Source organism: Giraffa tippelskirchi, chromosome 3 (genome assembly GCF_054371585.1).
Source record: "Giraffa tippelskirchi isolate mGirTip1 chromosome 3, T2T-mGirTip1v1.2.pri, whole genome shotgun sequence".
In the NCBI taxonomy this organism is placed as follows: Eukaryota; Metazoa; Chordata; class Mammalia; order Artiodactyla; family Giraffidae; genus Giraffa; species Giraffa tippelskirchi.
The window spans coordinates 68807750-68825609 of NC_137277.1; the positions used below are offsets into that span (position 1 = coordinate 68807750).

The 17860-nt window shown below is 39.8% G+C and overlaps 1 protein-coding gene across 7 annotated transcripts in view; it reads right to left on the bottom strand.

The window, feature by feature from the left end:
• Positions 1–17860, bottom strand: part of MFSD6 (major facilitator superfamily domain containing 6) — a 93027-nt gene that overhangs the window by 4362 nt on the left and 70805 nt on the right. For all 7 annotated transcript variants that reach the window (XR_014079847.1, XR_014079848.1, XR_014079846.1 and 4 more), the window contains 2 exons: positions 2247–2408; positions 1305–1403 (listed from right to left, as the gene is read on the bottom strand). Coding sequence is in view for 3 of the 7 variants with exons in the window: in XM_081581210.1 (XP_081437336.1) it covers positions 1305–1403; positions 2247–2408 (261 nt within the window). In the remaining 4 variants the exon portion in view is untranslated. The remainder of the gene's footprint in view (positions 1–1304; positions 1404–2246; positions 2409–17860) is intronic.

Sequence of the window (17860 nt, forward strand, 5' to 3'; positions counted from 1 at the left end):
TAAAAAATAAACAGACAACCTTGATAAGCCCATTCTAGTGTGCTTGGGAATGTCAGCAAGTTGCTGTGTAGGAAGGGTGGCTTCTCTACCTGGTAGAGATTACGGAGCAAATGAATGTGATGTCTGCCTTCCAGGTCTCCTTACAGAGCCTAATAGACATTAACCCTTATGAAATGTATTGTTAATGTATCAGTATATCATATTTGTGGGGCATAGGTTATAGCTTCAGTCCACTTACAGTACTGAAATTTTAAAGATAACCATCAAAACAGGAAAATCACATGACAGATGCTTTTATTAGACTTTTACTGAAGGCATGGACCAAGCTGTATAAGAGACATGATCTGGTTAGGATTATGGAAGAACAAGAGTGAGAAAAGTCAGTATTGGTCTTTCTTTCTGAGTAACTTGTTGGAATTAAAATCTGTCTCTGGGGTTTCTGTACAAGTTAGTTTTTCTCTTAATAGAAGCACTTTGAGTACTTGAGGCAAATGCTCCTCAAAGGACAAGACACCATAGAAGATGAGCCTGTTCCAGGACTCAAGAGCTGAGAAATATTTGTTTTAATGGTTAGCCTTCTTCATTCAAAAAAAAAATTAAAAATTTGATTGCCCAAATAAGTTGAAAACTTGTTTTCATCCACATATTATATTGGATATAACCTTCTTGCTGTATAATAATTTTAATGAAGTCCATACCTAATCTGCCTGCAATGCAGGAGACCTGGGTTCAATCCCTGGGTTGGGAAGATTCCCTGGAAAAGGGCATGGCAACCCACTCCAGTACTCTTGGCTGGAGAACCCCATGGACAGAGGAGCTTGGTCGGCTACAGTCCATGGGGTTGCAAAGAGCTGGACATGACTGAGCAGCTACTACTTTTCACTCTCATGCCTAATTAAGGGAAAACTTCAAATTAACATTTAGGCTTTTTTTTTTTTTCAGATGAAGGTAAGGCACAGAGATTAATACCACTTCCTATCCCTAATAGTAAAATTACAGTATAGTCCTTTATGCATTTAAAATTTAAATCTCTTTAGAATACCAGAAAAATTTAAAACCAATACTTTCCCCAGTACCTTGTACCGTAAGACAAAACAAAAGGAAGAAAACCCTAAGCTCTTTAAACAGCCAGTATTCTTTTCAACACAGCAAGTGGCATCTCTCCAGCCATGGTGCACACAAGCTCAGAGCCATGCAGGTCTGTGGTACACTGTTGTTACCACCTCTGGGTTCCTCAGGGGCATGTGCAGAACTCCCCTTGGCTTCAGCCTTTAGAACCATTAAGGATCAATGAACATGTCTACCTTCTTCCTCATCTGGTACTGCCAGCCACTGGATCAGGGCAAAGAGCAGGAGGATCACCAGGCAGGCCATGCCAATTCCTCGGAAGGTTGCAGCAGCCCCTGTGAAAGCAAACAACACTCTATAGACAGTAATTCCTGGAAAGGTGGGTAGCCCTTACCCAGACCTGTTGATGTTCTAAAGTTGACAAAGGCAGCAGAGCAGAGAATGGCAAGTGGCCATTAGCTTCATACCGAAGGAACAACACAGGTCTGGGTAGTTGTCAAGAGACCCAAGAGCTGGTATTGGATATCTGTCATTGATCAGATTTTCAAACTGCATTTATAAAATAAAGGACTGTCTCTGAAGGCCTTTTTAAAATGCAGTGGGCTGTCTTCATAAAGGCCATCTACCTATTAAACAGTCCTATTAATCTGTAGTTAAAACAGCCAAGCTCAATAGGTGCTATAAATTCAAACATCTCTGAGCCCACCTTCTACAGATGACTGAGTAGTCAAGATCCTGGAGCAGAATAATCCCACCTCCATCTCAGCCCCTGTATTTCCAGTAAGGGGAAACTGATGGAGCAAACAGACTGTTACCACAGATGCAGGGACATTACCAAAGCCAGATGGAAAAACAGTGATGAATTATCTTTTCTCCAGCATTATCATCAACAGGTTTAGGGCACTTCAAACCAAAAGCACGTGGGCTTATTCCTTTGTTTGGCTCCTCTGAGGTATCTGTGTAGCACTGCGGTTAACTGTTTGTCTGCTCTAATCATCTTAACTACTGAAGCACACTGCTTTGCAATTCTGACTACTGTGAAAGCTAGAAAAAAATATGAAAACGAGAGTCTAGCTTCTGGCAATCTTCAGTAATAATCTGAGTGTTTATGGAGGTGTTGCTGAAAAATTGTAAGGTTTCATCCAAGAAGAAAGGGAAAGAAAGCAAGCCATTCTTACCAAAAAAGTTGACTAACACGCCTCCGATCATGGCACCGCAGCCTCTCCCCAAACCCAGATGAAGTCCTTGCAGGATGCCCTGAGCAGACGTCCTCAGCTCAGGGGGAACCGCGGCACTGAGATAAGAAATGCAGGCCGCCCAGATGGCCGCGTGGGTCACTCCTGGGGAGAGAGGGGAGCAGGCGGGACGGCTGGTCAGCACTCCTCACGCTACTCTTTTTTGGAACGTGAGTTACTAACGAGGTACATATATATGTACACATACGTACATACACATCTAATAAAGATGTATACTTTTTTGTGGTAAAATACACGTAACAAAATTTGTCATTTAACCATTTTTAAGTGTATGGTTCGGTGGCTTTAAGTACAATTCCAGTTTTGTGCACCCATCACTACCATCCATCTCCAGGATTTATTTTCAGCCCGAACTGAAATTCTGCACCTGTTAAACAATACCATCTCCAGGCCTTGAGAACCACCATTTACTTTCTGTCTCTGTGAGTATGACTGCTAGGGTACCTCATACAAGTGGGCTCATACAGGGTTTGTTCTTTGGTGTCTAGCTTCTTTCACTTAGCATAAAGTCTTTAAAGTTCATCCATGTTACATATGCCAGAATTTCCTTCCTTTTTATGGCTCATGGATGTGTAGCCTTGTAACACTCTGTTTATCCATTCATCTCCTGATGGATATTTGGGTTGTTTCCACCTTTTGGCTGTTGTGAATGCTGCTGCTGTGAACACTGATGTGCAGGTGTCTGAGTGCCTGTGTCAGTTCTTTGGGGTATATACCTAAAAGTGGAATTACTAGGTTACATGGTAATAATATATTTAACACTTGGAGGGTCTGTTTTCCACAGTAGCTGCACCACTTTACATTCCCACTAGAAATGCTCAAGAATTCCAGTTTTTCCTTATCTTACCAGATGTTATTTTCTGTGTTTTTATAATAGCAATATTAATGAGTATTAGGGCTTCCCAGGTGGCACTAGTGGTAAAGAACCCGTCTACTAATGCAGGAGACATGAAGAGATGCAGGTTCGATCCCTGGGTTGGGAAGAACCCCTGGAGGAGGGCATGGCAACCCACTCCAGTATTCTTGCCTGGGGAATCCCAATGGACAGAGAAGCCTAGCAAGCTATAGTCCACATGGTTGCATACTGTCAGGCACAACTGAAGCGACTTAGCACAACGGGTATGAAGTGGTATCTCACTGTGGTTTTGATTTGCATTCCCTAATAGCTACTGATACTGAATGCTTTTCATTTATTAGCCATCTATAAATCTTTTTGGAGAAAATCTATGGAAGTCTTTGGTCATTTTCAAATTGGGTTGTTTGGGTTTCTTTGCTGTTGTAGTCATTTTTTAATATATTTTGGATATTAAAACCTTTTATTGGGTACCTATTTTGACTTTAAGAACAGATACATAGATCAATGGAACAGAATAGACCCCAGAAATAAACCCATGCACATTTAGTCAATTAGTCTACAACAAAGGAGGTAAGAATATACACTGGAGAAAAGGCAGTGTCTTTAACATGTGGTGTTGGGAAACATGGACAGCTACATGTAAATCAATGAAATTAGAGCACTCCCACATACCATATACAAAATAAACTCAAAATGGTTTGAAGACCTAAATGTAAGACATGGCACCATAAAATTCCTAGAGGAGAACACAGGCAAAACATTCTCTGGCATAAATTGTAGCAATATTTTCTTAGATCAGTCTCCCAAAGCAATAAAGAAATAAAAGCAATAATAAACAAATGGGATTTGATCAAACTTAAAAAGATTTTGCACAGAAATGAAACCATCAACAAAATAAAAAGACAACCTAAGGAATGGAAGAAAATACTTGCAAGTAATGCGGCCAACAAGGAGTTAATATCCAAAATTTCCAAACAGCTCATAAAACTCAATATTGTAAAAACAACACAATCAAAGAATGGGCAGAAGTCCTAAACAGACATTTTTCTAAAGAAGACATACAGATGGCCAACATGCACGTGAAAAGATGCTCATCGTTGCGCATTATTAGAGAAACGCAAGCCAAAACCACAGTAAGCTATCACCTCACACTATTCACAATGATCATCATTAAAAAAGTCTGAAAATGCTGGAGAGGGTGTGGAGAAAAGAGAACCCTCCTACTCTTTGGTGGGAATGTAAACTTGTGCAACCACTATGGTAAAAGAGGTTTGGAGGTTCCTTAAAATACTAAAAGAGGGCTAGCATATGATCCAGTAATCCAACTCCTGGATATTTATCTGGAAAAGACAAAAATTCTAATTTGAAAAGATATGTGTACCCTAATGTTCACAGCAGCACTATTTACAATATCAAGACACAGCAGCAACCAAAGTGCCTATCACTGCATGACTGGCTCAAAAGATGTGGCACACCTACACACAATAGAATATAACTCAGCCAAAAAAATGAAATAGTCCCATTTACAGCAAGAGGTATGGACCTAGAAATATAATGAAGTCAGATAAAGACAAATACTATATGATATCACTTATATGTGGGATGTAAAAAATAATACAAATGAATCTATATACAAACCAGAAACAGGCTCACAGACATAGAAAACAAATATATAGTTATCAAAGGGGAGAGGGAAGGAAGTGGGGGTACAAATTAGGAATATGGAATTAACAGATAAAACTATACAAAAAGCAACAAGGATTTACGGTATAACAGGAAATTCAGTATCTTGTAATCTAAAAAAAATCACTTTGCTATACATCTGAAAATAATGCAGTATTGTAGATCAAGTATTTTTTAAAAGATTATTTCCAATTTTTCCATTATATTAGCACTATGATTAACATTTTCAGACACGTAGCTTTTATGTATCTTATTTACATTGGCTGTAATTCTATAAGTGGGGTTAATGACTTGAAGGATATAATCATTTTTTCTTTTTTGCCTTTTAATATATGGTTCCAGTTTGCTTTCCAAAAGACTGCAGGGACTATTTACAATGCCTCATTACCAGCTTCATTATATCTTCATCATTGGCTGGCAGGGAGAGGAGGATAAAGATAACAGGTTGGAAGAAATTGATCATTAATGTACAGTAACTACACATTGTATGAATTTAAATCTTTATTAGAACACAGCTTTACATGTAACAGAAAGATATTGTCACAACAGGTTTTATAAATAGCTGCCAAGGATTAAGATCATCTGGTACTGCTTACATTAAGTTATGGACTTGCTTCCTGAAAAATAATCTCAGTTGGAGATAATATCATCAGAAAGTTTTAACCCATGTTTTGGAAAATTGAACTGAAAAATTAATATTCATTTAAGATTTAATCTGACAATCTGCTTCTGGCCAAACTGGAATAACAGGTACTGGATTTACTTCCTTCTTGAAACAACCAAAAACTGGACAAAATATATGAAACAATGGTTCCCAAGACACTGGACATTAGCAAAAAGGACAGTGATCTCTGAGAGACGGGAAACAATGAGGGGCCCCAGCTCACTGGGTCAGAGTCTGAAAGCTGCAAGGCGCAGAGGGGAACCAGCAAACTGAGGAGATGGAGCAGACAGTCTGGGAAGACTGGGGCAGCTGGAACTCCAGGTCAGAGAGCCAGAGAGGAGAGAGCTTCACAGAAACTCCAGAGATCTGGAGATGGTTTCCCTCAAGTATTCAGCAGAGTATTGATTAACAAGTGCATGTATTAGAAACTATCCAAAGCCAGGGAAAGAACTGCCCAAAAACAATACAAAAAACACTCCTCAGAACCCATCCAGGGCTGGGAATAGCACCTGTTTCTACCAGCCAAACTGGAAAAGCTCATGATTCCTGGGATTGCTAGAGTATTCAAAGGGGTCTTGTTTTAGGACAACCAACAAGGACCTACTGTATAGCACAGGGAACTCTGCTTACTGTTACATGGCAGCGTGGATGGGAGGGGAGTTTGGGGAGAATGGATACATGTATATATATGGCTGAGTACCTTTGCTCTCCACCTGAAACTATCACAACGCTGTCAATCAGCTACACTCTAATACAAAATAAGTTTTTAAAAAAACACTGAGTATAAAAACAAACAAACAAAGGGTCTTGTGTTAATATTATGAAAGAGTTAGCCCTAGTTTAAATAACATTCTGGTCCCATCTAAGTAATGTTTAAAAGCAAGACTCAAGAGGATCATATTATTTCTAAGTTTAATTTAGTTATGTTTCAGAACAAAGCTCAAGAATATTTGTAGGAAAGCAAAAATATCCAGCACCTAAGGTAAAATTCACAGTGTTGAGCATGTAATCAAATACATTGCTATTCAGTTGCTAAGTTGTGTAGGACTCTGTGATACCCCATGGACTGCAGCACACCAAGCTCCTCTGTCCTCCACTGTCTCCCAGAGTTTGCTCAAATTCATGTCCATTGAATCGATAATGCTGTCTAACCATTTCATCCTTTGCTGCCCCCATCTCCTTTTGCCTTCAATCCTTCACAGCATCAGAGTGTTTTTCAATGAGTCAGCTCTTCGCATCAAGTGGCCAAAGTATTGCAGATTCTGTTTCAGCATCAGTCCTTCCAATGAATATTCAGGGTTGATTTCCTTTAGGATTGACTGGTTTTATCTCCTTGCAGTCCAAGGGATTCTCAAGAGTCTTCTCCAGCACAATTTGAAAGGATCGATTCTTTGGTGCTTAGCCTTCTTTATGGTCCAACTCACATCTGTACATGACTACTGGAAAAATCAAAGCTGCAACTATATGGACCTTTGTCGGCAAAGTGATGTCTCTGCTTTTTAATACACTGTCTAGGTTTGTCATAGCTTTCCCTCCAAGGAGCAACGTCTTTTAATTTCATGGCTGCAGTCACCATCTGCAGTGATTTTGGAGCCCAAGAAAACAAAATCTGTTACTGCTTCCACTTTTTCCCCTTCTATTTGCCATGAAGTGATGGGACCAGATACCATGATCTTAGTTTTTTGAATGTTGAGTTTTAGGCCAACTTTTTCACTCTCCTCTTTCACCTTCATCAAGAAGCTCTTTAGTTCCTCTTTACTTTCTGCCATTATAGTGGTATCATCTGCATATCTGAGGCTTTTGATATTTCTCCCAGCAATTGATTCCAGCTTGTGATTCATCCAGCCCAGAATTTCACATGTTGTACAATTCATATAAGTTAAATAAGCAGGGTGACAATATATAGCCTTGTCATACTGCTTTCACAATTTTGAACCAGTGAGTTGTTCCATGTCTGATTCTATTAGGTTGGTGCAAAAGTAACTGCAGTTTTGCACTGTAGAACTTTACCGTTTGATATCAGAATACATTTTTAAATATACATGGTTATGTTATATATCATTTTAATGGGTGTTTCTCGCTTCATTTTTTTGCTAATGTTATTTGCTGTTTTATTTATCTTAGGGAAATGATGTTAGACAAAAAGCAAATTTGATCAGTTTTCTTATTCAAGTTCAAAATAAGTCATAAAACAGCAGAGACACTCACAACAGCAACACATTTGGCTCAGAAACTACTAACAAACATACAGTGCAGTGGTGGTTCAAGAAGTTTTACAAAGGAGACAAAAGCCTTGAAGATGAGGAGTGCAGTGGCCTGCCATCGGCAGCTGACAACAACCAAGAACCATCATTGAAGTTGTGAAAGAACTCAATGTTGACCATTCTATGGTCATTTAGTATTGAAGCAAATTGGAAAGGGGAAAAAGCTCCATAAGTGGTTGCCTCATGAGCTGACCAAAAATTTTTAAAAATCATTCTGAAGTGTCTTCTCATATTCTACAAAACAGCAAACCGTTTCTCGATCAGATTGTGACAAAAAGTGGATTTTCTATGACAGCTGCTGATGGCCATCCCAGTGGTTGACCGAGAAGCTCCAAAGCACTACCCAAAGCCCCAAACTTGCACCAAAAAGGTCATGGTCACTGTTTGGTGGTCTGCTGCCAGTCTGATCTACTACAGCTTTCTGAATCCCGGTGAAACCATTACATCTGAGAAGTATGCTCAGCAAACTGATGAGATGCACTGAAAACTGCTACACCTGCAGCCAGCATTGGTCAACAGAAGGGGCCCAGTTCTTCCCCATGACAACGCCTGACAGCATGTCGCATGCTGTCAATGTCATTGACAGCATGTCAGCGGCTCAAACGTTGAACAAATTGGGCTCTGAAATTTTGCCTCAGTAGCCATGTTCACCTGACCTCCTGTCAACCAATTACCATTTCTTCAAGCATCTGGACAACTTTTTGCAAGTAAAAGCCTTCCACAACCAGCAGGAGGCAGAAAATGCTTTCCAAGAGTTCATTGAATCCTGAAGCAAGGATTTTTATGCTACAGGAATAAACAAATTTATTTCTCATTGGCAAAAATGTGTTAACTGTAATCGTTATTATTTTGATTAATAAAGATGTTTTGAGCCTAGTTAAAATGATTTCAAGTTCACAGAAACTGCAATTACATCGCAGCAATCTAATAAATGTTACTTCTTGACCACCTACAAGTTTCTCAGGAGACATGTAAGGTGGTCTGGTATTCCCATCTCTTTAAGAATTTTCCACAGTTTGTTGTGATCCACACAGTCAAAGGCTTTAGTGTAGTCAATGAAGCAGATTTTTTCTGGAATTCACTTGCTTTTTTTATTATCCAACGGATGTTGGCAATTTGATCTCTGGTTCCTCTGCCTTTTCTAAACCCAGCTTGTACATCTGGAATTTCTTGGCTCACATACTGCTGAAGCCTAGCTTGAAAGATTTTAAGCCTAACCTTGCTAGCAGGTGAAATGAGAGCAACTGTATGGTAGTTGAAACATTCTTTGGCATTGTCCTTCTTTGGGATTGGAATGAAAACGGACCATTTCCAGTCCTATGGCCACTACTGAGTTTTTTCCACATTTGCTGGCATATTGAGTGCAGCACTTTAATGGCATCATCTTTTTAAGATTTTAAATAGCTCAGCTGGAATTCTGTCACCTCCACTAGCATTGTTCATAGTAATACTTCCTAAGGCCCACTTTACTTCACACTCCAGGATGTCTGGCTCTAGGTGAGTGACCACATCATCATGGTTATCTGGGACATTAAGACCTTTTTTATATAGTTCTGTGTATCTTGTCACCTCTTCTTTATCTCTTATGCTTCTATTAGGTCCTTACCATTTCTGTCCTTTATCATGCCCATTCTTGCATGAAATGTTCCCTTGATATCTCCTGAAGAGATCGCTAGTCTTTCCCATTCTACTGTTTTCTTCTATTTCTTTGCATTGTTTAGTTAAGAAGGCCTTCTTATCTCTCCTTGCTATTCTCTGGAACTCTGTATTCAGTTGGATATATTACTCTTTCTCCTTTGCCTTTGACTTCTCTTCTTTCCTCAGCTTTTCGTAAAGCCTCCTCAGACAACCACTTTGCTTTTTTGCATTTCTTTTTCTTTGGGATGGTTTTGGTCACTGCTTCCTGTACAATGTTATGAACCTCCAGCCATAGTTCTTCAGGCACTCTGTATATCAGATCTAATTCCTTGAATCTACTTGTCACTTCCACTGTATAATCATAAGGGATTTGATTTAGGTCATACCTGAATGGTCTAGTGGTTTTCCCTACTTTCCTCAATTTCAGTCTGAAGTTTGCAATAAGGTGGTCATGATCTGAGCCACAGTCAGGTTCAGGTTTTGTTTTTGCTGACTGTAGTACAGTTTCTCCATCTTCAGCTGCAGAGAATATAATCTATTTGATTTTGGTACTGACCATCTGGTGATGTCCATGTGTAGAGGCATCTCTTTGGTTGTTGGGAAATGGTGTTTTCTAAGACCACCATGTTCTTTGGACAAAACTCTGTTAGCCTTTGCCCTGATTCATTTTGTACTCCAAGACCAAACTTGCTTGTGATTCTGGGTAACTCTTGACTTTCTACTTTTGCATTCCAGTCCCCTATGATGAAAAGTACATCTTTTTTTGGGTGTCAGTTCGAGAAGTGTTGTAGGTCTTCATCAGTTCTGTAGCTCAGTCATGTCCAACTCTTTGAGACCCCATGGGCTACAGCACGCCAGGCTTCCCCGTCTATCACCAACTCCTGAAGCTTGCTCAAACTCACATCCATCGAGTCGGTGATGCAATCCAACCATCTCATCCTCTGTCGTCCCCTTCTCCTCCCACCTTCAACCTTTCCCACCACCAGGATCTTTTGGAATGAATCAGTTCTTCGCATCAGGTGGCCAAAGCACTGGAGTTTCAGCATCAGCATCAGTCCTTCCAATGAATATTCAGGAGTGATTTCCTTTAGGATGGACTGGTTGGATCTCCTTGCAGTCCAAGGGACTCTCAAGAGTCTTCTCCAACACCACAGTTCAAGTATCATTTCTTCAGTGCTCAGCTTTCTTTATAGTCCAACTCTCACATCCATACATGACTACTGGAAAAAACATAGATTTGACTATAAGGACCTTTGTTGGCAAAGTAATGTCTCTGCTTTTTAATTATGCTGTCTAGGTTGGTCATAGCTTTTCTTCCAAGTAGCAAGCATCTTTTAATTTCATGGCTGTAGTCACCTTCTGCAGTGATTTTGGAGCCCAAGAAAATAAAGTCTGTCACTATTTCCATCGTTTCCCATTTATTTGCCATGAAGTGATGGGACTGGATGCCATGATGTTAGTTTTTGTAGGTCTTCATCAGTTCAGTTGCTCAATCATGTCTGATTCATTGCGACCCCATGGACTGACTGCAGCACTCCAGGCTTCCCTGTTCTTCACCATTTCCCAGAGTTTGCTCAAACTCACGTCCATCAAGTCACTGATGCCATCCAACCATCTCATCCTCTGTCGTCCCCTTCTTTTTTGAGTGTTGAGTTTTAAGCCAACTTTTTCACTCTCCTCTTTCACTTTCATCAAGAGGCTCTTTAGCTCTTCTTCACTTTCTGCCATAAGGGTGGTGTCATCTGCGTATCTGAGGTTATTAATATTTCTCCCAACAATCTTGATTCCAGCTTGTGCTTCATCCAGCCTGGCATTTTGCATGATGTACTTTGCATATAAACTAAATAAACAGGGTAATAATATACAGCCTTGATGTACTCCTTTCCCAATTTGGAACCAGTTCCACATCCAGGTCTAATTATTGCTTCTTGACCTGCATACAAGTTTCTCAAGAGGCAGGTAAGGTAGTCTGGTATTCCCATCTCTGGAAGAATTTTCCACAGTTTGTTGTGATCCACACAGTCAAAGGCTTTGGCATAGTCAATAAAACAGAAATAGATGTTTTTATGGAACTCTCTTTTTTCGATGATCCAGTTTCAATGTTGGCAATTTGATCTCTGGTTCCTTTGCCTTTTCTAAATCCAGCTTGAACATCTGGAAGTTCATGGTTCATGTACTGTTGAAGCCTGGCTTGGAGAATTTTGAGCATTACTTTGCTAGCGTGTGAGATGAATACAGTTGTATGGTAGTTTGAATGTTCTTTGGCATTGCCTTTCTTTGGGATTGGAACGAAAACTGACCTTTTCCAGTCCTGTGGCCACTGCAGAGTTTTCCAAATTTGCTGGCACATTGAGTGCAGCACTTTCACAGCATCATCTTTTAGAATTTGAAATAGCTCAATTGGAATTCCATCACCTCCACTAGCTTTGTTCATAGTGATGCTTCCTAAGGCTCACTTGACTTCACATTCCAGGATGTCTAGCTCTAGGTGAATGATCACACCATCGTGATTATCTGGGTCACAAAGATCCTTTTTGTATAGTTCTTCTGTGTATTCTTGCCACCTTTTCTTAGTATCTTCTGCTTCTGTTAGGTCTCTACCATTTCTGTCCTTTACTGTGCCTATCTTTGCATGAAATGTTCCCTTGGTATCTCTAATTTTCTGGAAAAGATCTCTGGTCTTTCCCATTCTTTTGTTTTCCTCTATTTCTTTGCATTGATCACTGAGGAAGGCTTTCTTATCTCTCCTTGCTATTCTTTGGAACTCTGCATTCAAATGGGTATATCTTTCCTTTTTACTTCTCTTCACAGTTATTTGTAAGGCCTCCTCAGACAACCATTTTGCCTTTCTGCATTTCTTTTTCTTGGGGATGGTCTTGATCACTGCCTCCTGTACAATGTCATGAACCTCTATCCATAGTTCTTCAGGCACTCTATGAGATCTAATCCCTTGAGTCTATTTGTCACTTCTACTTCATAATTGTAAGCTCTAGACAGTCAGCAAAAACAAGACCTGGAGCTGACTGTGGCTCAGATCATGAACTCCTTATTGCAAAATTAAGAGTTCAATTGAAGAAAGTAGGGAAAACCTCTAGACCATTCAGGTATGACCTAAACGAAATCCCTTATGATTATACAGTAGGTCTCTATAGAACCGGTCAACTTTAGCTTCTTCAGCATCAGCGGTTGACCATAATAGAATAAACATTATTTTCACTGGGTACATTAGATTATATGCCTTGAGAAATACCACAATAATTTTTCTTATGTATGTTTCAGTAATCATTTAAAGTAGGTTGTTTTTTAACTAGAAAGATGAACTAGATGATTAGAAGCACTATGCATACTTAATTAATTTCCACAGAATTCAAATGAAATATTTGCTTTATCTGGCTTAACAACTACAGTACCTTAGATAATGCCAGCCTTCTCAGAATTGAACAATGCCTGGATAGAATCTTAATTGTAAATGTTGACAGTAGTATGTAATTTAAATATTATTATATATATCTATTTAAACAATAATTATTAAAGATGCTAACTCCATTTCTTTTCAGATATGACTATTTTTTCATTAGCACTAAGGGAAAAACCTCAAAAATATTCCAATAAATAAAATGAAATTTATTCAAAATCAAATCTAATTAATAACCAGCATAGGTTTTAGAAGTCATTTCTTAAAGATGAATCATCAAAGACCTGAAACCACATGAGATGGTTTTAAATTAATTTTAATGGTGATGCCAACTCTATTGTTATGTCTGTGTTTCAGCAATCAATTACAGGATTTACAAGGAGACATAGATGGGTCTATGTATTTATATGATGCTCAGTTGTGTCCAACTCTTTGCGACCCCATGGACTGTAGCCTGCCTAGCTCCTCTGTCCATGGGGATTCTCCTGGCAAAAATACTGGAGTGGGTTGCCATGCTCTCCTCCAGGAGATCTTCCCAACCCAGGGATCAAACCCAGGTCACCGGCATTGCAGGCGGATTCTTTACCAGCTGAGCCATCAGGGAAGCCCTTTATGTGACCAAGCGGTAACAAATGTATTTTTGCTATAATTCTATATCAAATGTAATTCTAGCAGTTATTCTCTTAAATGTGAAGGCTTGGACACACACAAAATCTTTCAATAATAAAGTTTCTTTTCTTTTCTTTTTTTTCCTAGTCCTAAGGGCTTTCTAAAACTTGGAGTCTTTTAAGATAATTAAAGCATTTTCCAGCAGGATGGATTAAAATTAGGATACTTTTAAACTAAATTTGTTGGCTGGTATTAAGTGGCAGTTATAAAAAATTCTCTATAGTTAGAATTCTAGAGTTTCCTTATTGCTTTTGGGGACTGATTAGATAATTGGAAACTACATTCTTTAAAGCAACTCAGGGCTTTAACTGAAGGAAAAAATAGTAAAGCATTTAGAGAAAAAATTTTCTCTGGTACTAAAAGCAGAGGAATGAAAGCAATTCTGTCTATATGGTCTCACATTTTCCAAGGTAGATGTAGAATTAAAATTGGTTTATCTGAAATACCTTATTTCAAAATATCATGTAAATGGAAGAATCCATATTACTTCCAAGAACTAGCAAATCTAAATCCACAAGAGAGCACTCGGTTAATAACAACACCTTGTATACAAAAGACTATTGTGGAGTTGTGGTTCTTGTTCTTAAACTAATGCAAACTTCTAGTAATTATATTAATAATCTGAAACACTTGCCAATATTTTTACTACACTTGTGTTCTAGTCCTCTAATTTTGAATCATAAAGCAATCCAGAAATCTAAAAAAAAATCCCACCATTTTCCATATTTGTAAAATTGTATTTTAGGTATAAAACAAACTTTCCTTTAAAATTTAAAGGGTAAGAGATATCATAAGCAGGCAAAATAAAATGTTTCTTATGTGCCTGCCTTTTTATTAGATAACTATGAAAAGGAATAGATGATTATTCTCTATATAATGAAATAAGCTAATGTATTCAGTGGCATGGGTAAATATGTTTATACTAGAGTTATCCATTTTTAAACCTTGTAGTATGAGATAACTAAGTTGGTGGATCAAACAGCACAAATAAAAAGATGTTACCTCTCTGATTGATAATGGTAACAAAGGCACATGAACTGATTCTCCTTGCAATATGTATTACTCTTCCTTGACTACTTGTCATCAAACCACTGGTAATATCGAGTGGCAATTCAACACCAACTCACATAACAGGTGCTTAATAAATGTGTTTGGCAATTCAACACCATAGGTTAACTGACAACTAGTGATTCTCCAAGATCACACAGGTCATGGAAACTTAGCTTCTTAGCCTTTTTTACCTTCACTGGGGTCCCTCAGGATCACCTTCAAGGCTAACAGAAACTTAGAGATACTTTGACACCACCTACTGCCAGGACCTTAGCTGTTTATGAATACACTACATTTCAATAACCTTGAACCACTAGAAAGAACTAATGTTTAGCTTTTCTCATTAATAATGATAATTTTTAAGTCTGTGGTGGCTTAGTGGCGAAGAACCTGCCTGCCAATGCAAGAGACGTGGGTTCTATCCCTGGGTCGGGAAGATCCCCTGGAGAAGGAAACGGCAACCCACTCCAGTATTCTTGCCTGGGAAATCCCATAGACAGAGGAGCCTGGAGGGCTACATCCATGGGATCACAAAAAGAGTCAGACATAATTTAGCAACTAAACAACAACAACAATAATTTCCATTAATGATGTTATCACAGCAGCTTACTCTACCAGGAACTGTGCTAAGCATTTTATATAGCATTATCTCATCTGTTGTTCTTAGTAATAGGTACCATTTTTTTCTTCATTTTCCAAAAGGGAAACCAAGGCACAGAGATTAAAGTGCCTTCTCCAAAGTGATACAGACATCAGGATAGTGGGACAGAATTTGAAGCACTTCAGTGCTTAAGAAATATACTGTACATTCTCATAACTATTAAAAGTATTCTATAATAGTGTGTGTTATTTGCTCAGTCGTGTCCGACTCTTCGTGACCCCTATGGACTGGAACCAGCCAGACTCCTCTGACCATGGGGTTTTCCAGGCAAGAATATTGGAGTGGGTTGCCATTTCCTTCTCTTTATTATTCTATAATAAAGGTAATCATCTAATTTGAGAGGTTTTATTGATAATATCCAGAGAAGGCAATGGCACCCCACTCCAGTACTCTTGCCTGGAAAAATCTCATGGACGGAGGAGCCTGGTAGGCTGCAGTCCATGGGGTCGCGAAGAGTCAGACACGACTGAGCGACTTCACTTTCACTTTTCACTTTCATGCATTGGAGAAGGAAATGGCAACCCACTCCAGTGTTCCTGCCTGGAGAATCCCAGGGACGGCGGAGCCTGGTGGGCTGCCGTCTATGGGGTCGCACAGAGTCGGACACGACTGACGCGACTTAGCAGCAGCAGCAGTATTGATAATATCAAACATGCCCAACAACCTATCAATTTTTTAAAATGTATATTCTTACTACCTTCTTCCCCTCCCTTCTAAAAGTGCTCACAGCACACATAATATCAAGTGTTTTATATGCCCCAAAGAGCTCTATACCTTATAATATTCAACATTCCCACCTGATTCTGCCACATGAAGTTCGAGATTGTTCAGTCTTGGCCCACAAACACGCTCTATTTACGTGGCAGGTATGAACAAGAAAAAAATCCTTTCTTCCCAAGCAGACAGCTGTTCTTTATACATTGCTGCTTGGCTTGGGGAAATCACATCATAATGGCAGGGAGGGGTGAGAACTGACAAAGTACTGAGGAACTAGGATTGCTTTGTTTTTCTTGCTCTGTCACTGACATGCACTTACTCAACAAAAGATACATATCCCTTTAGCACTGGCACACTAAATCAACCGTGACAAACCTTTTCTATGCATGGACCAAAGCATACATTTCAATTAGTTCACTGGACCATTCAAATGTTGAGATTAAATAAAGTTTCTGAGAGATCAACGTGGCAAAATCAGTAAGAGACTCTTCTTCAAAAAACAACACAAGAAGAAAAAAAAACCTCCATTGGGCAGGCAATAAAAAAAGGAGTCAGTACTGGCTAAGGTAAAGCTACTGTTGTAAGAGACAGGGAGTCTTAGTGGTTTCACCCATTCCACGTTTTCTTTCCTTGCTCATGTAAAGTCCAGGGGGCAAGGGACCGGAAGAGCAGCAGCCCTGCTTCCCCGTCCCTCCGGGACCCAGAGGCAGGCTCACTGCTGTCCTCCACACACGGCTACCTGGGCAGCGGCACCTAGTAGAGGAGGGAGGAGAGGATGACACAGGGACACCTTTACGGGCTGGGTTTAGAAGTGACACATCATTCCCGCTTACATTCCACCAGACGGAATCAGTCATCTGCTCACACCTAACTGCCAGGGAGACAGGCAAGTGGAGTCCGGCATGTGTCTATGAAGAAAAGGGTACACCAGGTAAACAGCAAGCCAGTCTCTCTGCCAAAGTCAGGGCCACCAACAGCAATGGACCTTCCAAAAAGAGTAGAGGACCCCACAGAGAACAATGGTCCTAGTAAAAGCTTCAAGAACCTTCTGCATCTCGCATGAAGGTGACTTTATGAATGACAGGTGATAGTCAATGCTCCCAAGCCCACCAACACACTTAAGAAATCACTGCAAGAATCTGCTTCATTTATTCCTGCACCAGCACTTACCAAGCACCCAGACTAGGTGCCAGAGCCTCTGCTCTGCACTGAGACTGTGACAATACACAGAACACGTCTTTAACCACTACAGAGCTTACAGTCTCGTGGGTGGAAGGCGGTAGGATATACCTGAAGGAGGAGCTGACTGAGCTCCCTGAGGAGAATGAACAGGCTAGGACCTGGCTCGGGGCTTGCCACATAATGGCAACTGAGCAAAAGAGAACTTAAATGAAACTCAGCAGGCAGTGGCCTGCAAGCTGGGATGTGAGGAAAAAGCATTTGTGGAAAAAAGGTACCCTGGGTAAGGATGGAGAAAACTAACTCCCATGTATGAGTGAAAGTGGAAAGAAATGAAGCTTCTATAAACTTCACTTTGCAAAAAAAAAAAGACTTATAAGTTGCTTTTTTAAAAAAAAAAAGGTCTATAGTTAATACACCAATGTTTTTGGGGTCTTTGTGAATTTTACATGCTGGCATAATACCCTTGAGTGCATGCTAAGTCGCTTCAGTCATGTCTGATTCTTTGCGACCCCATGGACTATAGCCCACCAGCTTTCTCTGTCCATGGAATTCTCCAGGCAAGAATACTGGAGTGGGATGGCATGCCCTTCTCCAGAGTATCTTCGTGACCCAGGGATCACACTCGAGTCTCTTACATTTCCTGCATTGGCAAGCGGGTTCTTTATCACTAGCACCACCTGAGAAGTTATTATACCCTCAGTTCAGATCAGTTCAGTCGCTCAGTTGTGTCTGACTCT